The 26,164-nt window shown below is 47.7% G+C and overlaps 1 protein-coding gene across 3 annotated transcripts in view; it reads right to left on the minus strand.

The window, feature by feature from the left end:
• Nucleotides 1–3,424: 3,424 nt before the first annotated feature.
• The window catches only part of ADAMTS17 (ADAM metallopeptidase with thrombospondin type 1 motif 17), a 364,035-nt gene continuing 341,295 nt past the window's right edge, over nt 3,425–26,164 (minus strand). For 2 of the 3 annotated variants that reach the window (XM_061179999.1, XM_061179998.1), the window contains exons 22-23: nt 7,500–7,677; nt 3,425–6,315 (exon numbers count right to left, since the gene is read on the minus strand). In XM_061179999.1, coding sequence (XP_061035982.1) covers nt 6,149–6,315; nt 7,500–7,677 — 345 coding nt within the window. In that variant the 3' untranslated portion in view covers nt 3,425–6,148. The remainder of the gene's footprint in view (nt 6,316–7,499; nt 7,678–26,164) is intronic. The other variant, XR_009699355.1, reaches the window with a different exon arrangement.

Consider the following 26,164-nt stretch of genomic DNA (forward strand, 5'->3'; position numbering starts at 1 on the left):
TCTGGCCCCTACAGAATTTAGATTGGGTCCTGTCACATGACAGTGGACTACCAGAATCATAACCAATAATTAGCCCCAAACGCACTGCTGTGCCAGATTAACAATGTTCAGATACAAGATGTATGAATGTTGAGCTGGCGAGTGCTTTCTTTTCCATCCCTTTAGAAAGGAGACCCAGTTCACATTCATGTGTAACAGACACCAGTACCCACTTATGCTCAGTCTTCCCCAGGGCTATGTTAACTCTCCCACTCTGTTACAGTGTAGCCCCAAAGGGCCTGGACTGTACACACCCTCCACAGAATCTGCATTGACCCGCTGTGTCCATGGCATTCAGTTAATCAGACCAGGAGAGGAAGAAGAGGCCTTAGTACAGTATCTGCACTCTACAGGGTGGGAGATAAACCCCAGGATGAATCAAGGAAACATTACATCAGTGAAGTTTTTAGGAGTCCAGTGGTCTGGGGCACATCAGGATATCCTCTCCAAAGGAAAGGGCACTTGATTGAATCTTGCTTCCCTTTCCATTAAGAGTGGATTACAACAATCAGCAAGCCTCTTTGGGTCTGGAGGCAGCCCAGGGAGAATCATTCCCAGGCAGCAGGGCTGAGCCTAATGGGACTGGCCATGTGCACCAGGCTGGACTTCAGAACTGCTACGGAAAGGGACTGCAATGTGCTTCCCCTCCTTTTTAAATAGGGAGTGTTGACAGTGGTGCTCCCATGCTGTCCCACCATTTTCTCTTGGGTGTTGGGAACTGGGTGGAGATAATGTCTCTTCTGAGTTCACTGATCTTCCAATTGAGAGAAACTGCTCAAGAAGCTGTATCTGAGGATCCACGGGAGAAGCCCGTCTGCATGCACCTGCACTTGACTTAGATGATGCAATCCTGGACTTTGAGCCTGAACATAATGCTGAAATAGGATGAGACTTTGGGGGTAGGATGGGAGAGGGGTGAGTGTATTTTGCATATGGGGGTGTGTGAATCTTCCCCCAAATGACCACAACAATTTTTCCCATCTCACCTGCTCATCCAGAACGTTTCCATTCTCTTGGCAAGAGGCTGACTCTTTGTCCCCTCCCCTTGAACTTGAGTGGGCCTTTGTTAAGGATGATGGAAGTGATGCTGTGTAACTTTTGAGTTGTCATATGAGGTGACACGGTTCTCATGAGTGTCCCCAGCTCTCTCTCTCAGGGTGTTTGCCACTGAAACTCTGCCATCATACTTCAGGGTTGCTAAGCAGCCCCTTGGCGATGCCACTTGTAGGTGTTCTGGTCAACAGTCCTCGCTGAAGTTCTAAAGGCTGGTATCAGCTGCCAGATATGCAAACGTGTGAGCCTTCTGATAATCCCAGCCTCTACTTGTCCTTGGAGCCACCCCAGATGATCCCACATGGAGGAGAGGTGAGCCATCCCCACTGAATCTCAGATCTGGAATGACTCTGAAGGGCTGTCCCAGTCCCAGGGCTTCCCGTGGGATTGACTGTGCATGTGGAGAGGTCATGTATGAATACGGAGGTCGAGAGAGAGGCCAGGACTGAAGAGGTTAATTTTGGAGATACCAGAATACACATGGTTTTAAAAGTCTTGAGTCTGGCTCAAGCCTTGAGCCAGACTCAAGCCTTGAGCTTGAGTATACTTTCCCAAGCCTATATACTTGAGAAAGTATATAGAGAGAAGGGGGTGTAGGGCTTAGCTCTGGAGCACTCTGTCATCTAGAGAGCTGCCAGAGGAAGGGAAGCTAGGAAGGAGAAGGAGGAGAAGTCAGGAGAAGAGGATGTCCCAAAGGAGAGGGCTGCTGAGAAGTGGAGAATAGGACCCTAAAATGTGTGCAAATGATACCCAGAAGGTCACTGGTGACCTGTCAAGAACAGTGTCAGTGCAGTGCAGGGGGCAAAAGCCAGGGGAGAGGTCTGGAGAGTTAATGAAAGTTTGGAGATAGAGACAGAGTGTAGAGAAGCAATGGGGGATGAATTAAAGGTGTGAGGGCTGGCCTTCCATGAGGATGGGGTCAGTTGTCAGACAGAGAAGGAGGACATAGATACAAGCAGATTTGTGTAGAAGTAGAAACATAGGGGCTTTTGCCAAAACCCTTTGCAGAGGGCGAGCGTCACTGTAAAGGATTCCAATGCCGAGCCTTCTAGCCTGTATCCAGAGGGCAACCAACAGACCCACAAGGGAAGTCCTGACCTTTCTTTTTTGGAGTTCCTGCAGCTCTCACTCATTCTCTGTTGTCTAGGACTCCAGGCTTGTCTGAGGGGCTGTGGGTTCCAGAGCAGGTCTTTTGTCCATTTGTGTTCTCAGTGGCTCCAGGAAGTGCTTGGTTCCTAACAGAAGCTCACTCAACACTTGCTGATTGATTGCTTGTCAATTTCGTCTAACAAACTGGAATCCAAGCAGCTTATAAAGAAATCACATAGCATCAGGGCTGTTAGAAGTTAACCCAGAAGAGAGATCAGAACTCCCAGAGCAAGGAAAGGGTTCTAATGGGTCCCAGAGGCAGGTGGCTGATGGTTCTTGGGAATTAACACAAACTACAGGTTTCTTGGTAACCAGGGGGCCATGGGCAGTAGGTCGTCGATTAAACAAATGGTCTGTATTTTGTGAAATTTCTGGGTGTTGCTCCAACATTAAAAAGAGGCGCTCTGTCTAATGAACCTCCAAGTTCTTGGGTGGGGAGGCTCTTTCCCCTTGACACTGGGAGGAGACAACCCCCTCCAAGAGCAGAAGCTGTGACATCCCTGCTCCATGTCAGGCCCAGATGGGGTCCAAATGGCTGCAGTGGTCCCCGTTATGATGGTGTGGTGCCCTTGCTGTGTCCCCAGACTGGGAGGTAGGAAGGGCCAGGTCTGGCTCACACCTGCAGGAGTGGGGAAGCTGTTGGGCTGCCAGCAGGATTGGGGTGGGGGCTAAAGCTTGAAGAGGCAAGGTTGTAGAGAGCAGGTACCCATTCTGGCATGATAGGGGTCCCCTGCAGAGGGGTCACTGCACCCCCATGGAGCCTGGGCAGCTCCACCAGTGAGCTAGCTGCTCTGTATCAGACTCACAGACTCACTGTACAGCTGTCACACTTTCATGTCCCCACCCAGGGTTTTGCAACCACACAGGGATGAGGCCCAGGACTGAATGATTTGTTAGCACTCACTTGGGGAGATGCAGCCACCCGCCAGAACTGCATTTACCAGCGACCTTTGACACTGTCCACAGCTGTGGTCGGCAGGCTGCAGTTCCTTGCAGCCAAGTCCCAGGCAAGTGGTGTGACCACTGCAGAAGAAAAGGACACAGCCTCCCTCTGTCAGCCCTTGAGGACTGGTTTTTGTCTTTTACTTCACAGACAGCTTAAAATTGTTATGGAAGAACATTTTATTAAACATATTCAACTCACTTCCAATGAAATGCTTAATTTTTCATTTACAGTGGTGTCCAATGTTTGTCTTCTGTTCTTTTTTTTTCTTTTCTTTCAAACCAGCACCAAAAAGTAAAACAAAAATACCATGGGTACAGTACGTAATGTAAGTTAGCTAATGGAAAATATATACATTTGACTCTGAAATGAAGAAAAGAGAACAAAGCAATGATATTACTGCCATTGAGGATCTTTCCCTGTGTTCTGATAATATCAAGCCATGGTCAACTGAGAGGGTTTCATTTGCACCAATGAAAATAGCACCATAAGATTGTGAGACTCTGTAGTTAGTAACACATTTGTGCAACCAAAAAGGTACAGTACTTGAGTGACAGTACAGGGTATTGTTAACCATAAAGAAACATCACTGTTGTAATGACAGGGTTTCATTGTCTTCTGTACAAAGTGGAGCAAGAGTGCTATGATGGCTTCACTGAAATTGATCATTGCTTGTGCCGTGAACAGAAGGCAGGCTGGTGAATTTCAGAGTGACAGTGCCAGCATGAGCTAAAAGAGCTCAGAAAGACCTAAACTTTGGGGAACCAAAGGGATGTTTAACAATAACTGAATCAGTCATTTGCATTCTGAGGGTGTGGGGCCCTTGCCAGGGGCGTCCAGTTGATACCGTCAAGGTGGCCAGGGGGGAGATTCAGAGGCACCAGGCAAAGGGCTCGCCTCTGGGCATGTGCACATGCTTGCCCAGCTCAGGTGGGCCCGTGGTTCCCATGCAGACAGTAAGCAAGGCTGCCCCGGCTTCCTTAGCTTGCTGCCCCGACTCTGCTCCTCAGCCCCCGAGGCTGAGAGCTTTCTGTTCATCTGTGGTAAAGTACAGCCCATTTGGGGCTGGGGGAAAACTGAGCCCTAGCTCCCCAAGACTTTGAGGGGCTTAGGGAGTCTGCTCGCGGCCAAGCCGGAGCAGGGAGGACAGCGTTCTGCACAGGCCCTGGGCAGCCACTGGAGGTTACCTTGCAGGTGAGCTGCCCCAGCCTGGTACCCTCTGGGGTCTTTCCACAGAACACCTAAGGAGTTTTCTCAACACTTCTCACAGATTCAAGTGGAACTGAATAGATTCCCTGCCATCCCTACCACTTTTCTGCCTCTGGGGCAGTAAAAAATCACAAACCAAAACACAGCCCATAAGACGGGCTTGGGGTGGCAGAGTGTTTCTTTTTCTTTCTGATTTAAGCTGACTCTAAAGTTGTGACATCAAAAACTCAAACACAGATACATAAACACAGCACCAGTAAATCAAGAAGCACTGGGAGATGATCCCATGGAGATTAGCCTAAGTAAGATCCCCTCTGAAATAAGGGAGGAGAGGGTGGGTTTCTCATGATAAAGTCCTTGAATATAAGCACCCATCAAGGGCCCACCAAGTTGGTCAGCAGACCAGACCTCCCAGCATGTCGGGTCCCCTCCTCCCAGCTCCCGGGCAGGCAGGGTCGTACCATCTTCTGTACTTTCACAGAGGACACTCTTTTCATCTCCCTGGGCTCCAGAGAGGGCACAGTTCTGTTTTGAGGGGTGAGGTGTCTGTAGGAGGCAAATACCTTCTTCCGGATTTTCTGAGTGTCATTCTTGCCCCACTAAGACGGGTCAACAACGACAGCATGACAATGACGAACATTGCAAGGTCTGGGCCACGGGAAGGCTGGGTGGGTATGTGGCCATCCTGGCCAGGGGCCACTCCTCCACCCATCCTGGCACTAGGCTGAGCAGTCCTGGAGGAAACCTGCCCCGTGCCAGGGTGAAGCGCCAGGCCTGAGCCTGAGTCTTCAGAGGTTCTAAGAAGAATCAACTTCAGATAGATGACCAAGGTCAATGGGAAGCCATCTCTAAGGTGCAAAGCTTTATGAAGTACTGGCTAGAGCAGAGGTCCCCAGAAGCAGAGGGGGAGCCCCTCCACCCCTCCCAAAGCTGCCCTGAGCTCACCTCTATGCCAGGAAGCAATCCCAAGGCCAAAATTAGCACGTGCCTCCTCTCACAGCACCTTGAAGAGAGGCTCTTCTGTTTCCCTGTGTGGGGGACAACAGAGATCTGAAAACTAGATACGTCCCCAAACCCAAGCCCTTCTGGAATATTCTCCCCCACGTAGGTGGTATGCAGAACTACACAGCCCTAGCGTCTTTTTTAGTTCACACAGACTCAGACTCTCAGGGACAAGACCTCCAAGGAAAAGCCGCGATCTAGAGAGCACGTTCCCTGACAGGGTGGAGGGGCCAAGTGCTGGTCCTTGTGGTGTCAAGGGGGCTCCAGCAGCCCGGCCTCTCCAGAGAAGCCTCCTTCCATCCAGGGTGTCACGGGCTTTCAGAATAAAGCCTGCTTTAAAGTAAAACGTCTCAGTTTTTGGATATCCTCCCCCTACCCCGATACATCCAAGACAGGGGCGCCTGTGACGTCTCTCTTGACGATTTCTGTCAGAGGTGTTCCCTTTGAGGTACGTGGAACCTTAGAAATTACAATTATTTTGTGACTCATGCCTATTTTTTCCTTACCGTAGAAAGCCATCCAGTGGCTGTTAACAATATATTAAGTATAAAAGCACTAAGCAAACGTCAAGTCAAGTCCACTCTCAGGTTCTAAGCAATTGGATTCTTGGGACAGCCTCCTGGGTGAGCCGCGGTGTGCTTTGGGGGTCCCAGCCGCAGGACTGGTGTGCTCTCGGGTGGGTGGGCTTTCAACTAGCCATGTCGTCAGGACTCAGACCTCATGTCGGAGCATCGCGGGACCACTGGCCGCCTGTCATGAACTTGGTGGCGGCAGTGGCTGGCGCATCTTGTTCGCATAGAAGTCCCTGCATGTCTGGCAGCAGCGCTGGTACCACCGCATGTCCTGGCAGAGGTTCTTTTCTCGGATGACCCTGCAATACACTGTCCACTGGTCCCGTGTGCATTTGTAGGTCAGAGCAGCTAAGCGGACAGTGGAGAGAGAAAGCCCAGAGGTTATGGGTGGCCTGGGGACGTCATCATGCACACACAGATGGCCTGCACTCTGACATAGTCGGGGCTGCCCTTACCCATGTGTACACTGGAGCCTTGCACAGACCGGGGAAATCATGCCCCTGCCAGGGCCACTGTGGATGTGGCTTTCTTTTACAAGGGACACACTCTGGGTCCAACCTGACCACTTGGCAGAGTTCAGTGGTCTGGCTGCCTCCTCAGGGCGAAGGCACTGCCCCCCTGCTTCTGAGCTAAGTGGTGTGTACTGTTATTTTATGGCAGAGGACGTTATCTGTTGGCATTGATAAAACAGAATGGCACAGGGCAGTGGATATCAAAGGGCCCACAAAAGCACAAGTTCACAGCACAAGCAGGTTGCCTGAATCTCCTTCAGGCACTTGGTAGTGCAGAGAGATGGTCCAGCCTGAGGGCATGCAAAAGCCTGGTGTACACCTCTGCAAGCTCAAAGACCCTCCCAGTGAAGCTGCTTGGAAATCCCCTTCATGTTGGTGGCATTCTAGCATTAGGGAAAGGGGCATTGGGTGGGGAAAAAGTTCCCTAGGAATTTCTAATTGGAAAAGCAGAAACTCTGTTCAATAGAATCATCAGATCAGTGCTAGATATTCTTCTTTTTGTGCCACCACTGGCCGGGGATGTGGCCTGGTAAAGGTTTGGAACACTCGGGTCCAAGCTGCTCACACAAAAGCTCCCTGCCGAATTAAAGACTCCAACCTGTCAACACCTCTGTTTTCTTCTCAAGCATTAGCTTGAGGAACATTCCATGCACACATCACCAAGATTTCATGAATGACACCCCCAAATCCTTCATTTCCTGAAGGATGCACCTCCCTTTGCCTCCTTCATGCACAGGAATCCCAAAACACTTGAGGAACATTCTCCCGTGTTCCTCATTTGTTGGCAGAGGGGCTCAAGTGTTTGAGACCACAGTAAACAAACATCTTTTTCATGACAAGGATGAAATTCCATCTCTGAAACCTCAGATCCTCTACAAAACTGACACGTTAGCCTCTCCAGAACTCAAATAAGCCCCAAGGAGGGGGCTTTCTGGCTTATAGAACTCCCACTGCCAGTGGGGACTTGCTGGCCAGGGGATGCAGCAGCCCCAGGAGCTGGGGGCCAACAGAGGCACTCACCGAGGCGAGGGGAAGTGATGGTGTTCACGTTGATCTTGTCATTGCAGACTTCTTGGTGGCACTGTTTGTAGGCTGCCGGCTTGGAGAGGGTTGGGCACTCATTGCCATGGCGCCCGGTGACCTTGTGCATGCACTGCACCACACGGGACTGCAGGCCCTTCCCACAGGTCGACGAGCACTGCCAGAGACAGGGAGAGTTGAGCTGAGGATAGCTGAGCTAGGGGCCTAACCCGGGCTGAGGGGCTTTGATAATGGCCTCACATCATAGCACCCTTGGGCCAGGCCCCTGCATGTCGTTCCTACGTGCTTGAAATAATTGCAGGACAAGAGGGCTTGGCTGCATACCAGCTGCCTGATGGAAAACTGTTTCAAGATGTTAGGGACTGCATGTTTGTGTCTCCCCAACATTTACATGTTGAAGCCCTAACCCCCAGTGGGATGGCATTTGAAGGCAGGTCCTTTGGGAGGTAATTGGGTTTAAATGAGGTCATGAGGGTGGGGCCCCCATGATGAGATTAGTGTCCTTATAAGAAGAAGAGAGATCAGAGTTCTCTCCCTCCACCACATGAGGACACATGACAAGTCAGCCATCTGCAAGCCAGGAAGTTGTCCCTCATCAAGAACCAAATATGCCAGCACCTTGACCTCAAACTTCTCAGCCTCCAGAACTGTGAGAAATAAACGTCTTGTTGTTTAAGCCACCCAGCCTGTGGTATTTTGTTACAGCAGCCTGAGCTAAGACACAATTGTTGAAATATTAGTTTATGCTGGTTGCATTTCACCTCCCACCCTCTCATGCCTGTTCCAAGCAGAGAACCATCTGGGTTTTGAAATTCTCCAGTGAGCAGGGTGGCTTGCTGGCACCCAGGAGGGACTGGACCTGATGGCCACAGGGATCTCCCTGGCACTTTGTGCCACGTGAGGCTCCCAGGCCTTTGTCCAGCCCTGGGTGTGGAGAGGAGCCCAATAATGATGGGGCTGAATTTCCACAAGCCTGGAGGGTTGGGGGTCAGAATTAAGTAAAGTTAGAGAAAATGAAGAAGTGCAACCTTTCTTGCATAACGGACTCATGGACTAATATTGGGGCTAACAGTTTTAATTTAGACACCCAACCCCTAGTTCTTGGCATTTCCAGCATTTGCAGATGTGGGTGTGCTAAAACCAAACCAATGTATTTAGTTCAGCAGACCATCCTGCATTCCCAGTCAGTGGCCTTCTAAGACTTTACCATGTGTTCTGTCTCCTGCTCTTCTTCCCATTCCTCTTCGGGCTCCTTTAAAGTGTTTGACAGGGAACCTGCCAGGTATCCAGCACCACTCCCCCATCCTGCTTGCTAGCCCCTCGGCCCTTGCTTGTTTTCCGGGGAGCCCTTGGAACCATCTCTCCATTAAGTTGGCCTCCTCCCAGCCAGAGAGCCTGGTCCACATGCACACTCTCTCCATCTGGGGTCCCCCAGCATGCTCACAACCCATGATTTACGGGGTTCTGAGAGCACTCTGCAAAACTTTAATAAAGCAAAGACCACAGGTGTAGTAGCCCAGCTGGAGTTAACACTGGCACCTCAGGGTAGCGAGAGGGGAGCAGGGCCTTTCCTCTGAATGCCACATGTGGTGAGGATGCAAGGTGCCATCTGGATCACGTGCCTCCCTCTCTCCTCCCCTTGGGTCTGACCATGGCCTGTGCTGGAGGAAGGGCCTTCCCTGGGGGTCTGTGAGGGGTTACCCTGCACAGGCTCAGCGTGGATCGCTTCATCCATGAGAAGTGGCCATCATCTGCGCTCCCAAAGGGGCTTTTGCGCCTCAGGTGAATTCCTCTGCTTTCTAGTCTAACAAGCAGGATCACATTTTTTTCACTTTAGAAGGATAAAGAGCTCAGAGGGCATGGTGCTCTGATGGGGCCCAGTCTTTTCAAATCACAAAAGAGGTAGGAAAACCACAAGTGCCCCATCGCCTCCGCTGCCAACCCCCACCACTCCCCTTGAGAGTCCTGGCGTGTTCAAACCAGAATGGGCTCTCCCTGACAGGCAAGGTTGTGTGCCTGGCTCCATATCCATCTTCTGGATAAATCCATCAAGGGCTGCTCACAGCCTTGAGAATCCTTCGTGCATGATAAATGCACATTTCTGGGTTCCACCGCAGACCTCAGGAGTTGGTACTGGAGCATTTGGAAATTTGAGGGGTGCTGCAGTGGAAGAATGATGTCACATGAGGAGGTTCCCACCAACTGGAGACCTGGAACATGGGACAAGTGTCATAGCAACGTGACTTCCACCTGGAGGGCGTCTCGGAGGGAGTGGCTTCACGTTGGGATCTGCTGCATGGGATTACCTGGAGAGCGTTGAAAGGTCTTGATGTCCCAGACCAATCAATCAGTATCCCTGGAGGATGCATTGGGCATCAGTATTTTTCAAAGCTCTCCAGGTGACTGCAACAAGCAGCCAGAGCTGAGAAACTCTGACTTACCCTGAACTTCTTCCCTATGTCCTGTGTAGAGTGTGAGGAGCTCTCTTTTCTTATGATGAAGTAGTCAAGTATTTGTATACAAATGTGTAATTAAGCAAGAACAGACATCCACCTGCAGCCCCAACTGCTGAGTTTATATACAGGTGATAGGTGTGCTCAAATACAAGAGATGAAGCCTTTCACTCAAAATTATTCTTGGAAAAGAATAAGTTGCCTTATAATTAAGTAACAACAAAACCTCTCATAGTTCAGGGGCGGGGTAAGGGATACCCTCAATTATTTGTAGCAAGACCACTTGGGGGTTAAAAGAAAAAGGGACGCAAAGAAATTAAACTCTCTTCTCCTGGAAGTAGGACACCATAATCATAAATGAGGAAGGATGGTGTAAGAAACTTTTAAAGATCTCTTGAAAAGTAATCTGGTAGGAATTGGTTCAAGATGGCAGAGTAGAAGGATGTGCACTCACTCCCTCTTGTGAGAGCACTGGAATCACAACTAATTGCGGAACAATCATCGACAGGAAGACACTGGAACTCATCAAAAAAGATACCCCACATCCAAAGACAAAGGAGAAGCCACAGTGAGATGGTAGGAGGGGTGCAATCACAATAAAATCAAATCCCATAACCGCTGGGTGGGTGACTCACAAACTGGAGAACAATTATACCACAGAAGTCCATCCACTGGAGTGAAGGTTCTGAGCCCGTCAGGCTTCCCAACCTGGGGGTCTGGCAACGGGAGGAGGAATTCCCAGAGAATCAGACTTTGAAGGCTAGTGGGATTTGATTGCAGGACTTTGACAGGACTGGGGGAAAAAGAGACCTCACTCTTGGAGGGCACACACAAAGTAGTGTGCATACCATGACCCAGGGGGAAGGAGCAGTGACCCCATAGGAGACTGAAACAGACGTACCTGCTAGTGTTGGAAGGTCTCCAGCAGAGGTGGCGGGGCAGCTGTGGTTCACTGCGGGGACAAGGACACTGGCACCAGAAGTTCTGGGAAGTACTCCCTGGAGTCCACCATTAGCCCCACCAAAGAGCCTGTAGGCTCCAGTGCTGGGTCACCTCAGGCCAAACAACCAACAGGGAGGGAACTCAGCCCCACCTATCAGCAGACAAGTGGATTAAAGTTTTATTGAGCTCTGCCCACCAGAGCAACAACCAGCTCTACCCACCACCAGTCCCCCCTATCAGGAAGCTTGCACAAGCCTCTTAGATAGCCTCATCCACCAGAGGGCAGACAGCAGAAGCAAGAAGAACTACAATCCTGCAGCCTGTAGAATGAAAACCACATTCACAGAAAATGAAAAGGCAGAGTATTATGTACCAGATGAAGGAACAAGATAAAACCCCAGAAAAACAACTAAATGAAGTGGAGATAGGCAACCTTCCAGAAAAACAATTCAGAATAATGATAGTGAAGATGATCCAGGACCTCGGAAAAAGAATGGAGGCAAAGATCGAGAAGATGCAAGAAATGTTTAACAAAGACCTAGAAGAAATAAAGAACAAACAAACAGAGATGAACAACACAATAACTGAAATGAAAAATACACTGGAAGGAATCAATAGCAGAATAACTGAGGCAGATGAATGGATAAGTGACTGGGATGACAGAATGGTGGAAATCACTGCCATGGAACAGAATAAAGAAAAAATAATGAAAAGAAATGAAGACAGCCTAAGAGACCTCTGGGACAACATTAAATGCACCAACATTTGCATTATAGGGGTCACAGAAGGAGAAGAGAGAGAGAAACGATCCGAGAAAATATTTGAAGAGATTATAGTTGAAAACTTCCCTAACATGGGAAAGAAAAAAGCCACCCAAGTCCAGGAAGCACAGAGAGTCCCAGGCAGGATAAACCCAAGGAGAAACATGCCAAGACACATAGTAATCAAATTGACAAAAATTAAAGACAAAGAAAAATTATTAAAACCAACAAGGGAAAAATGACAGATAACATACAAGGAAACTCCCATAAGGTTAACAGCTGATTTCTCAGCAGAAACTCTACAAGCCAGAAGGGAGTGGCACAATATATTTAAAGTGATGAAAGGGAAGAACCTACAAGTAAGATTACTCTACCTGGCAAGGATCTCATTCAGATTCGATGAAGAAATCAAAAGCTTTACAGACAAGTAAAAGTTAAGAGAATTCACCACCACCAAACCAGCTTTACAACAAATGCTAAAGAAAATTCTGTAAGTGGGAAACACAAGAGAAGAAAAGGACCTACAAAAACAAACCCAAAACAATTAAGAAAATGGTCATAGGAACATACATACCAATAATTACCTTAAACGTGAATGGATTAAATGCTCCAACCAAAAGACACAGGCTTGCTGAATGGATACAAAAACAAGACCCATATATATGCTGTCTACAAGAGACCCACTTCAGACCTAGGAACACATACAGACTGAAAGTGAGGGGATGGAAAAAGATATTCCATGCAAATGGAGATCAAAAGAAAGCTGGAGTAGCAATACTCATATCAGACAAAATAGACTTTAAAATAAAGACTATTACAAGAGACAAAGAAGGACACTACATAATGACCAAGGGATCAATCCAAGAAAAGGATATAACAATTATAAATATATATGCACCCAACATAGGAGCACCTCAATACATAAGGCAACTGCTAAGAGCTATAAAAGAGGAAATCGACAGTAACACAATAATAGTAGGGGACTTTAACACCTCACTTACACCAATGGACAAATAATCCACACAGAAAATTAATAAGGAAACAAAAGCTTTAAATGAAACAACAGACCAGACAGATTTAATTGATATTTGTAGGACATTCCATCCAAAAACAGCAGATTACACTTTCTTCTCAAGTGCACACAGAATATTCTCCAGGATAGATCACATCTTTGGTCACAAATCAAGCCTCGGTAAATTTAAGAAAATTGATATTATATCAAGCATCTTTTCTGACCACAATGCTATGAGATTAGAAATCAGTTACACGGAAAAAAATGTAAAAAACACAGACACATGGAGGCTAAACAATACGTTACTAAGTAACCAAGAGATCACTGAAGAAATCAAAGAGGAAATAAAAAATACCTAGAGACAAATGACAACGAAAAGACAATGATTCAAAACCTATGGGATGCAGCAAAAGCAGTTCTAGGAGGGAAGTTTACAGCAATAAAATCTTACCTAAAGAGACAAGAAAAATCTCAAAAAAGCAATCTAACTTTACACCTAAAGGAACTAGAGAAAGAAGAACAAACAAAATCCAACGTTGGTAGAAGAAAAGAAATCATAAACATCAGAGCAGAAATAAATGAAATAGAAACAAAGAAAACAATAGCAAAGATCAATAAAACTAAAAGCTGGTTCTTTGAGAAGATAAACAAAATGGATAAACCTTTAGCCAGACTCATCAAGAAAAAGAGGGAGAGGACTCAAATCAATAAAATTAGAAATGAAAAAGGAGAAGTTATAACAGACACCGCAGAAATACCAAGCATCATGAGAGACTACTACAAGCAACTGTATGCCAATAAAATGGACAACCAGGAAGAAATGGACAAATTCTTAGAAAGGTATAACCTTCCAAGACTGAACCAGGAAGAAATAGAAAATATGAACAGACCAATCACAAGTAACGAAATTGAGACTGTGATTAAAAATCTTCCAACAAACAAAAGCCCTGGACCAGATGGCTTCACAGATGAATTCTATCAAACATTTAGAGAAGAGCTAACACCCATCCTTCTCAAACTCTTCCAAAAAACTGCAGAGGAAGGAACATTCCCAAACATTCTATGAGGCCACCATCACCCTGATACCAAAACCAGACAAGGATACTACAAAAAAAGAATATTACAGACCAATATCACTGATGAATATAGATGCAAAAGTCCTCAACAAAATACTAGCAAACAGAATCCAACAGCACATTAAAAGGATCATACACCGTGATCAAGTGGGATTTATCCCAGGGACACAAGGATTCTTCAATATACTCAAATCAATCAATGTGATATGCCATAGTAACAAATTGAAGGATAAAAACCATATGATCATCGCAATAGGTGCAGAAAAAGCTTTTGACAAAATTCAACACCTATTTATGATAAAAACTCTCCAGAAAGTGGGCATAGAGGGAACCTACCTCAACATAATAAAGGTCATACATGACAAACCCACAGCAAACATCATTCTCAATGGTGAAAAACTGAAAGCATTTCCTCTAAGATCAGGAAAAAGACAAGGATGTCCACTGTTGCCACTATTATTCAACATAGTTTTGGAAGTCCTACCCATGGCAATCAGAGATGAAAAAGAAATAAAAAGAATCCAAATTGGAAAAGAAGAAGTAAAAATGTCACTGTTTGCAGATGACATAGTAATATACATAGATAATCCTAAAGATGCCACCAGAAAACTACTAGAGCTCATCAATGAATTTGGTAAAGTTGCAGGATACAAAATTAATGCACAGCAATCTCTTGCATTCCTATACACTAACAATGAAAGATCAGAAAGAGAAATTAAGGAAACAATCCCATCTACCATTGCAATGAAGAGAATAAAATACCTAGGAATAAACCTACCTAAGGAAGTAAAAGATCTGTACTCAGAAAATTATAAGACACTGATGAAAGAAATCAAAGATGACACAAATGGATGGAGAGATATACCATGTTCTTGGATTGGAAGAATCAATATTGTGAAAATGACTATACGACCCAAAGCAATCTACAGATTCAATGCAATCCCTATCAAATTACCAATGGCATTTTTTACAGAACTAGAACAAAAAATCTTAAAATTTGTATGGAGACACAGAAGACCCCAAATAGCCAAAGCAATCTTGAGGGAAAAAAACGGAGCTGGAGGAATCAGACTCCCTGACTTCAGACTATACTACAAACCTACAGTAATCAAGACAATATGGTACTGGCACAAAAACAGAAATATAGATCAGTGGAACGGGATAGAAAGCCCAGAAACAAACCCACACACCTATGGTCAACTAATCTATGACAAAGGAGGCAAGGATATGCAATGGAGAAAAGACAGTCTCTTCAATAAGTGGTGCTGGGAAAACTGGATAGCTACATGTAAAAGGATGAAATTAGAACACTCCCTAACAGCATCCACAAAAATAAACTCAAAATGGATTAAAGACCTAAATGTAAGACCAGACACTATAAAACTCTTATAGGAAAACATAGGAAGAACACTCTTTGTCATAAATCCCAGCAAGATCTTTTTTGACCCACCTCCTAGAATAATGGAAATAAAACCAAAAATAAACAAATGGGACCTAAAGAAACTTAAAAGCTTTTGCACAGCAAAGGAAACTATAGACAAGATGAAAAGACAACCCTCAGAATGGGAGAAAATATTTGCAAATGAATCAACGGACAAAGGATTAATCTCCAAAATATATATGCAGCTCAAGGTTACAAAAAACAAATAACCCAATCAAAAAATGGGTAGAAGACCTAAATAGACATTTCTCCAAAGAAGACATACATATGGCCAAGAGGCACATGAAAAGCTGCTCAACATCACTAATTATTAGAGAAATGCAAATCAAAACTACAATGAGGTATCACCTCACACCAGTTAGAATGGGCATCTTCAGAAAATCTACAAACAACAAATGCTGGAGAGGGTGTGGAGAAAAGGGAACCCTCTTGCACTGTTGATGGGAGTGCAAATTGATACAGCCACTATGGAGAACAGTATGGAGGTTCCTTAAAAACTAAAAATAGAATTACCATATGACCCAGCAATCCCACTACTGGGCATAAACCCAGAGAAAACCGTAATTCAAAATGACACATGCACCCCACTGTTCATTACAGCAGTATTTACAATAGCCAGGTCATGGAAGCAACCTAAATGCCCACCGACAGATGAATGGATAAAGAAGATGTGGTACATATATACAATGGAATATTACTCAGCCATAAAAAGTAACGAAATTGGGTCATTTGTAGAGACATGGATGGACCTCGAGACTGTCATACAGAGTGAAGCAAGTCAGAAAGAGAAAAACAAATATTGTATATTAACGCATATATGTGGAATCTAGAAAAATGGTACAGATGAACTGGTTTGCAAGGCAGAAATAGAGACTCAGATGTAGAGAACAAACGTATGGACACCAAGGGGGAAAAGTGGGGCGCTGGCAGGGATGGTGATGGTGGGATGAATTGGGAGATTGGGATTGACATATATACACTAATATGTATAAGATAGATAACTAATAAGAACCTGCTGTATAAAAAATAAATGAATAAAATAAAATTCAAAAAAAAAAAAGAAAGAAAAGTAATCTGGTAAGTGGCTATACCCAGAGACTGGGGGTCCACACCAGCAGGGTAAGTGAAGGAAATGGGCAAGGGTCCTAATGCAGTGCAAAATCCTATGAATGTAAATCAAAGTCTTGCCTATGCAAAGTCATGCCAACCCAGAGCAACATCATGCCATAGCTTGCAAGGGAATATCCAATGAGAACAGCACATTCAAAAAAGGCGGCATGTCAGCGAACCTGGATGGCAGTGCCCTGTACACTCTGGTAAACTGAACAGGTGATTCAGATAGTGGAGTGAGTGATGACGAAGACAGATGCTGCAAATATTAGGATGCACTTTACAAAACTGCTTATATTCAACCGTTTTCGACCCCAAAGAAATAGGAATTGTATCAGGTTCAACTTCATAATATGCTAAAGACAGAAAATAGCAATATTTTTAAATTAAAACATAATATATAAACTTTAAATATGAAATACAACTACATGAATAAGTTACATATTCTAAGTAGACATTTGACTAGTCCACCTACACCATTAAAGACTTTTATATCTAAATTGGTCGTAACATTTTTAAAAAGCCCTGCTCCCTGGGAAAGCATGTACGTGAGGTCTTATTTCTGTGACTACTGGGCACTTGGGGAAGAAGGGGCCATGTGTCCTGCTCTACAGACACCACCAGCCCTTGTCTTCCCATCTTGACTTGGCTCACTGGCGCCACCTGCTGTAGGAGACACACCAGGAAGAAGAGCAGGGTGTCCTCATAGTCCGTCCTGGAGGAAGGGTGCACCCAGGGTGGGGCAGGTGGTGGTGGGGTTTCTGGGTCCCCAGGAAACTCTGCACAGGCTAACAGAGAAGGATCTGGGACTATGGTCTCGCTCCCATGGGCCCCCTGACCATGAGGTCTGCAGACTCTGCCGGCGGGGCAATTAGCCTGGCTGGGTCACTTCCTGCCCAGGAACACCAGGTAGGGTTTCAATGTCTTTTGCAGGTGTTGTTATTATTTATGTGAAATCAGAGCAAGGGCTCAATCCTATGGATCTACTAAAACCAAATGCAAAATTGACAAGGTCTCTGGCAGGAAAGGACCAATGACCCTTGTAAAACTCAAGAGTTTGGGGTGACCTCAAAGACTAGTCTCCCCTCTGAAAGTTCTTAGTCTTGTTTAACATGCTCTGGGGTTGGGTGGGGGGAGAGCATTCATGACACCTCCAGCCTATGTGGGCGGCATGCTTGTTCTGTCTGTGAGCTCACCTGTAGGATTCCATGACAGTGTGGAACATTCCACAACCATCCCAAGGGGCTGATCTTGGCCACTGAGCTTGATGGGGGTCAGTGTCTTGCCCAAGGTCACAGATTAGTGAGTGGCAGAGGAGGGACAGGACCCCAGCTGCCCCATCCCAAGGACCGAATTCCATCTTCCTGTATGAATTAGAGGTTGAACTGGATGGGGCTTCTATGGGAGGCCACAAATCAAAAAACCAGGTCACTGCCCAGCTCCACCATTTCTTCATTATCTTTCCTAGCTTGAGTCACTGGTTTTTAATTTTTCAGTCTGTAAAAAAAAACTGCCTCATGAGATCACGGAGGGTGTCTCCAAAGTTCTTCTGCAGAGACTCAAGCGTCTGTCCTCATGGCTTTCCAACACCTCTGAGAGGCAGGGCTGGGCCAGGTGAGAGGCTGGGGCTGACCCTCAGCTGCTGTCGGGGCCATGTGAGACCCTGCAAACTCTGCCCCTGGGATTAGGTTTTGCAGAATTTTAGCTGCAGTCCTGGGGGCTGCCATTCACACAGCTCTGGGCTGTGAATGGCTTGTGCTCACTTGGAAGAACCTTTGAGAATATCGGGTATTTGCTTAGCCACCTAAGAACGGTGTCTGAGCCAGCCCCACAGAGGCTGCTTCAGAACGTCAGGTAAGGAGACAGGTTACAGAGTAGCATGTACAGAAACCACCCCATTTTTTCCAATACCTGTGTGTGTGTGTACCTATATAAAAGTTTGGAAGACAAACCATTAAAAAAATTTACTGTGCTGTCATCTGGTTTTGTAGGACTAGTTTTTCTCTTCTGTGTCTTCCCAAGCAAGATAGAATTACCTATGTAATTAAAAATAAAAGTGGAAAATTCCACCAATGACCCTTTGGTGCAGCTGCCACCTTCCAGGCCTGCTGCATTTTCATTTGAGCCGAGTTGGTGCCTAGCCTGCCCCTGGCCTAAAATCCATGCATAACTACCCACTCCTTGGCCAGAGTTTCAGCAGGGACAGTGCAGTGGTGACAGGACAGGCCTGTCAGTATGCTGCATCCCCCTTTACTAGCTGTGTGACCTCGGGCAAGTTACTTAACCTATACGAGCCCCAGCTTCTTTATTTGTAGCTTGAGGATAATAAAACCTTTCTTGCAGGATGATTTCCAGGATTAGAGACAGCTTAGAGCAGGTGCCTAGCAGGAAGTCTGGGATGGACAAACGCTGCTACTATTATTAACAACAGTCAGCGTAGGGCCAAGAGCAGAGAGAGCTGGCCGGGGGTCCCTGGAGCCCGGGAAGGCGCCCTGAGTCACCTGGCCTGCTTAGCCCTCCCTGGGCTGCCATGCCGGTCACCAGGCAGGTGTGGACATCCACGTTTGCCAGGAGCACAATTAGAGATTGATTTGGCCCTGAAGACACTGCATCCTCCTGTAACCTGAGCTCGCTGCATTAAGGGTAGCACAGGCACAGACAATGAATCTCACCTCTGTCGGCCTCCCCTCAGCCTCCACTTTAATTCAACAGTGAGGAGACGGCAGTGTCTCCTGATAGCATCGAATTAGCCCCAAGCATCGCTGTGAAGCCATTTTTCAGGCTTTTAAAATCTAAGCAAATAGATGTATTAAAAAACAGATCTGGTCTTCTTTGAAGCACACTGTCACTGTTGGGTAGTTTTTTCAAGCCACTCATGACATTAACATTTAATGTGGTTCCCCGAGACTCAGGAAACGAAGACAAAATGGAGCAGTAATAAATCCGCCAGGAAAGCTCCTTGCCAGGTGACCTGGAGTAAGTGCAGCCCCCTCTCCAGCAAGTGCCTGAAGCTGCATATCACACACAAGGGTCTGGGGACCTGCCACCCATCCCACGGGTGGCGATGATGATGATGATGGTGGTGATGGTAGTAGTAACAGCAGCAGGTCCACCTTTTGCCTGCCTCCCGGTGCCGGGCACTGGGCTCACACCCATTCTCATGAGTCCTCATTAATCTTCACACTAACAGCTGCTGTGGCAGGGCCGGGCGCTCAGAACACAGTAGGTGCAGAATACATGTGCACTGACCGCAGGAATAGTGTCTGCACGGCACAGCACCACCTGCAGAGAGGCGGAGCGTGAGGCTCAGAGGGTCCACGGTCTTCCCCGTGATGTAGCCCCCAGGCCTCCCATCCCGGCTGCTGCCCGGAGTCCTGCACTCCTCTGGGGCCACACGGCTCTCCAGCAGGGAGGAACTAGGCCTCTGTCACCATGTGGAGGCCTAGTCCTGATGACACGCTCCACCACGGCGTGGACCCCCTCCTCTTCACTTCTCCCAGCTGTAAAATCACGACTATAAATGACACCAGATTCCAAAGGGATGTTTTGAGAATTAGCTAAAGGAAGTTGTAAAAATCTTGGGAAGAGGAAAACGTGACAGGAATGTTTAATACACACATGAGCGCTGGCTCCTACAGAGTGGAGGACAGGCAGGGGCTCCCTGCACAGGCTCTGGGGTGAGCAGGAATAGGGTTAGGGTGAAATAATGCAAAGATGAACCCTCACTGCACAGTGTGCCCACCCTACGCTCTCACAGAGCCATCCTCCGAGGGGCCAGCCTGCCTCTGAGGGGCAGCATGGGACAACCCCGCATGACAGTCAGGGGGGCAGGGAACCCCCTACGGGAACTTCATTTTCTGCTCGTGTCTGAAAGGTACTGGGCTGGTAAAATGTCAAAAGCTCCCCAAAAGCATTTTTGACAGATTTCCCCCCAAAACTTGGCATGAGCAATGCAAATCTCGGAAGCTGTTGAAACCTGAAATAGTAGGCTTAAACAGTGATGAAAATCCCCACCGTCTTTGCTCCAGCCTTGAAATTGGAAATGCTTTCTTAGACACACACACACACACACCTTCCCCCTTCAACTCATACTTTCTTTCAAACTGTTTTTGAAATCCTCAAATCCTTGAATCCTATCCTCAGCCTTAGCTTTGGATTCCCCTCAAACTCTCTGAATTCGCAGCCTGCTGTCCTACAGGTTCTGGTTGGAACGTTATAGTCAGGGAACCAGAAGGCCCAGGTGACCCCCCGTGACCTGCAAGGGCTGGCTATCCCAAGAGCTCTTGCTTCTTGTTTCAGATGGGCGCCAGGAGCACAGAGGGGGCTACAGGAGCTGTCTCACTGCCTCCCCTCGGGCAGGAGCTGCCACCAGTTTCGTAACTTAGCTCTCCCAGCTTATCAGAGACTGTTTGAAAGACCCTTCCCCCCTGCTGCAGAAGGATGGCCTATGTGCCCAGCAAATGCTGCACAACCGTCTCCTGCCCTGAGCCATGCTGTCATCACGTGGAGCCCCAGGTCAGGGCACGCGCTGTTTCATGGGGTCCAAACCACATTCAAAGAACTCATCTCCTATGACATAAATATTTTACAGGCCTGTATAAGAAATGCGATTCTGATCAGAGATAAGAGACCTGTGACTGTACTGGATGATGATGGTGAAGAAGATGATGATAAAAATGAGCACCTACGCCAAGCACTGCACTAAGTGCTTTATATGGATGCCCTAGGAGGCAGGTACCCCTAAACTCATCTGACAGAGAATGATGCTGGTTCAAGGTTAGATGAGGTCACTGCAGAGCAGGGACGTGCACCTGTGTTGTCCTGACCATGTGCCCTGCTCTGAGGTCGCTGACAGCGTGTGTTGAAACCAAAGTGTTCCTTAGGGATGACAGCTTCTCTGATTCAATGGTCATGTCTAGGCAGTGGTTAAAACCTAGACTAGCATGTGGGGGAGGCATCCCCACTTTCTGATCTCTCATTCCACACAAAGGCAGCTGATTTGAGGAAGGACACTAGGTGAATGGAGGGGCAGCAGGGAAATGGAGGGGGCAAAGGCATTGGCCTTTAGACTGCAGCTGACCCTTGAACAACTCGGGAGTTATTCTAAGTGTAATGTACAGTCGGTCCCCTGTATCCCCAGTTCCTCTGCATCTGAGGATGCAACCCCAGACCACATACACTGTAGAATTTACTATTGAAAAATACCCACGTCAACTGCATTCAGTTCACTCCCATGCAGGCACCTCTCCTGGCAACTTCTGGGGACCCCACCGCTCTACAACAAGTTCATTTCTCTCATCTGAGCAGGAGTGGGCCCTGGACTTTAACTCCATGACCCAGTGGCAGGCTCTGTTCACCCACACAAAATGCTCCAGACCAAGGGGGTATCTGCCCCCTCTCCCTCCTGCCCTACCCAGAAAAGTACTGAAGTTTGATGACCCTCCTTTCACTGTTGCTTACACTCCCAAGAGTAGTATGGAATGGAGGATTTGCTGATCCCTATCTGCATGCAGAGTGCTGACTGCCTGTGTTGTATGGTTTCACAATCCCAGAAAAGGGCCCTGATGTCCCCAGTGCCTCTTATGTTTGCTCTTGGATGCTCAAGTTTCTTTTATTAAGGACTCAACTTTTTATTTCACAAATAAGAGGAGACAACATGCATGATCTCCTATAGAGACAACAGATTTATACTACAGTGTAAATGATTAATACAAAGCCCTTGGGAGAGAAGGTTTTGATTGGTGGGCTGGAGAGAGAGTAGATAAATACTTGACTTTACAACAAGCTTATGCCTATGATGGTTAGACCTGAGGCATATAACAGTTCATCTACTTCCCATTTCAAATTAGAAACCTAAGCCTCTGACATTATTATGTACCTGAAGGAAAGGTGGATTAAGAGCCAAAAGGCAGGGACCAGACTCCTAGCCCTTCCATTTACTAGTTGTGTGACCTCAAGAAAAAAGTCACATCGCCACTCTGAGCCTCAGTTTCTTCACCTGTAAAATGGGGATAGGGTCAAATGGGAGAATGTGAGTGAAAGTGCTTTATAGATTCTAAAGCACTGGTGAATGTCAGGGCCACTGTCACTGATCCCAATAGAAGTAGCATCACTCTCCACCAGCACCCTTGTTCGGGGCTGCCCCTGGCAGGGGCTGCATTTGTACCTGCCCAGTGGGACTTAGCGTGGCCTGGTGTCTGCAGCTGGCTCCACCTGCCTGTATCTAGGCTGGGTCATTGTCCACTCTTGTACCGTCAGTGCTCAGCACAGGTTGGCACAGAACAGGAGCTCAGGAAATGCTGGTTGAGTCACAGTGACTTGGTTGCAGGCCCACAGCAAGTGGGTGCCCCAGCCGGGTTGGCTACCCAGCCTTGCAGAGTTGGGGGGAGGGGTCAATCCCCACCAAAGCAAGTGCAGGCTTCAGAAGTGGTGCTGGGGCTGAAAGCTTTCTGGAACAAGCCCCCCTAGTGACACAAAGTCTGTTCATTTCTGAGACCATGGAACTTGAGCCCCCATATCTGCCCACAACACAGGAAGGCATCTAACAGCAGTCCTGGGAATGCACCGACACAGCCATGTTTGAATGGGAGGCTCTCCCTGGCTTCTTCCTAGGGCTCTGCAGCTACAGGTGCGTGCATGCTTATGGCTTCATTTGATCTCCTAAGGCCTCTGGGAAGTGCTGGGGCTCAGGTATGAGGGGCACATCTGGGGCTTGACTTAGGCCTTGCAAGTGAGGCCAGTCCCCTTCCAGGGGACCTCCACTGGCACCAGGAAGTCAACGGCCACTTTTGATCTTTTCTGTAAAAGGGAACGCCATACTCTTAACACAGAGAGCCAATGGTTTTCTTTAATAACACCATCTATTATAATCCCTCCAGAATAATTTGTTTCTAATTAGAAACATTCCATCATTTCAGTGGTGATTAATGCCTCTGGTCTTGAAACTGAAACATCTCAATTTCTGATTAAAAGACACTCTGTCTTAGAAAGAAATGTGATTTCCTCCTCTCCCAGTTTCAGTGACACCTCTCTCCCCACCCCACCCCCAGGTTGAATACATGGGCCCAGCATTTAGTGGGAAAAAACAATGATTCGCCCAGATCTGGAACTAGCTAATATCCCAGAAGGGCAGGCAGCTGCATGGCAGTTTCCAAACAGAGCAGAGCAGTAATACTGCCCTCAGCAGGGTTGGGAATGTGAAGTCGGTCTCTCGGATGGGATCCTGGTTAGGGTTCAGCCATTTGCCGAGGCTGGGGGAGGGAGAAGGGGCTCCAAATCCCCTCCAAGCCTGTCCTGCCTCAGCAAGGTTCTGGTGCTGTTCTCAGGCACCCTTACCCAGCTACAGGAAGGGCTGGATGCCAGACCCTTCCCGAGGGATGCTTGGTCCTTCTCACTTCAGGAAGTGCAGGACAGCGCCCGTGTTGCCTGTCTTTGGGCTGGCCTGTCCATCATCTCCCTGGAGATAGGCTTATCTTTCTCAACAGCACCTTAGGGCCAAGTGATAGGAGATTGCTTGGAAGGAAGATGTCAAAGTGTCCAGATACACTGGAAATCTGACAGTGTTCAGACTTCTTTCTACTTTCCTTTTGGGCAACTTGTTTGCTACCTTCAAAGTCTGGCATGTGGGAGGTTTGGATGCTGGTTACAGGAGGGTCATTCACGATGATTGGTTTAAAAGTGCACTGACCCCAATTGTGTGACAAGGGCACAGCAAAAATAACACATCAATCAGAAAGCAAATCCAGTCTGAACAAGTGAAAATGTCAGGGGAAGATCCATCCCCTGGAATCCACTTCTGTCAGCCTGGTCACCCAGTGAGTGAGGATAAGGGCCCCATGGGACCGGTATCTGTCCCAATTCTCCAGAGCAGGCACAGGGAAAAGCAATGGACAGATTTCTACTGTTGTGCTGGGGTGGGGGTGGGGGGCGTGCCAGCCTACCCAGTGATGGCGGCTGAAGAAGGCAGTGGCAGTGAGGCGAACAGCTGGGGTGGGGTCTCTAGGTTCAGTTCTATGCAGTCCCCACCACCGCCAACCCTTGTTCCCAGTGTGAGCACGCGTGCACACACATATATACACACATGCTGCCTTCCAGGTCAGTGTCCCTGCAGTTCTCGGCTGGGAAGAACTAGTCTGCCCTGGGCCCTGGCTCTGGCCAGACCTGCTTGGGGGGGAGCAGCTGGCACCAGTTCAGGCCCAGTGCTCGTCCCAAAGGCTGGATGCACACTGATTGGATGCCATTGGATGCCAACCCCTGACAACAGCCCAAATCTGTACATGCCCTTGATCTTTCTTGTTCTTACTTCCAGGGATACCTGATCAAGCTGGCTGTGGCAAAAGCAGGCACTGTGGCCTTCCAAAGCCCTACTGTCCTGAAGGCCAGGAGGTATTATTCTCCTCGGCTGGCTAGGAAGAGGAAGGCCAGCTAAAGGCTCTATTTTCCTGGAAGCCAATGGCCGATGGGCTGTGTTGGGGGGTGGAGTTTGCCAGAATGTGTGCCCACGTCCTCGGCTGAGGAGGGGGCCAAGTCCTGCATCGAACTCCTCAGGCACTATTCACACCCTTCCTTGGACGTTCTGTTGCTCCCAGGACCAGGAAGTTCAAGGCACTTAGGAAAATAAAAGTGTCTACCTGGTCCTCAAAACCAGAACGATTAGGCTGGAGAAACCTAGGCAACACCCATCTGCAGGGCACCACCCCATTACGGCGACTCTGGAGCCCTCGCTCTGTGTCCACCATGTGGACGGAGCTCTGAATTGGGGTTCAGAAGCCTGGATTCTGTCAGAGAGGAGTGGCCAAGTCACTTAACCTCTCTGAACCTCTGCTCCCTCTTCTGTAAAATGGGGATAAGCACCCTCACAGGAGAGGGCTGGTGCTGGGCCGCTCAGGGGTCACTGCAAAGAGAAACCAATGCTGGGGCCCCAGACCCCCACGGGTCCATGCAGCCCAGGCCTGAGCTGACCCCTCCCCCTCACCTCTGCTCTCTGCTCAGGGACACCTGTGGCCACGGGAGTCACCCTTTACTAGTACAGGCTGCATTTAGGGTGTGACCACAAAGACCCCTCAAGTATAATGACAGCTTTATTCTAATTCACACCTGGACGTATGGAATCCAGGCAACATTATTCTGCCTGGCCAGGCAGGTAAATTAAAGCATAAAGCAGCTGAAGGAGCCAGGGGAGTTGGAGGACTGCAGCCTGGGGAGATGCACCCACCCCTGCTAGGCCCCAGGTCACAAAGGCCACGTGTGGATATAGGCCATGTTGCCAGATTTCTGTAGAAAGCCCCAAATCCAGATTTTCAGGTGAAATTTTCCCATTTTTAAATGTTAGCAATCAATTCCAAACTGTTTAAGATATTGCACAGGCCACATAAAGCCAGCGGCTCTCAGGCTGCCAGTGTGCAGCCTTCGAGCACAGATATCAAGAGAAGCAAACAGGGAGCTTCCAGTTGCTAAGACCAAAAGGAAACAAACACACTCTAGGCTCTCGTTGGAAATTTTCGTCAGAAAATCAGACATCAGAAATTTTACAGTGTTTGCGAAAAGGCTCTAGAAGACCCACTGGATGGTTTTCAGGGGTGACAATGGTATCTATCTCAGGTATGGGTCAAATATATCAGGTGAATGAATAAAGCAAGGGTTAAACAGCAGAGAACGAATGCTGTTCACTTAAATGCTGTTTAACTCTCCTGCCCCAAGGCTCTGGGAGATGCTGTCGTCAGTCCTCACCCCAAGGGCCCTTTCTCCTCCTGCATCCTCCAGGCCCTTGCCCAAGGGCCCTGGAAACAATGAAGTGCTATTTTCCCACAGCCCCCTCTGCATCTGCCTGAGGACAGACTCCCACCATTG

This window comes from Eubalaena glacialis, chromosome 2, assembly GCF_028564815.1.
Source record: "Eubalaena glacialis isolate mEubGla1 chromosome 2, mEubGla1.1.hap2.+ XY, whole genome shotgun sequence".
In the NCBI taxonomy this organism is placed as follows: domain Eukaryota; kingdom Metazoa; phylum Chordata; class Mammalia; order Artiodactyla; family Balaenidae; genus Eubalaena; species Eubalaena glacialis.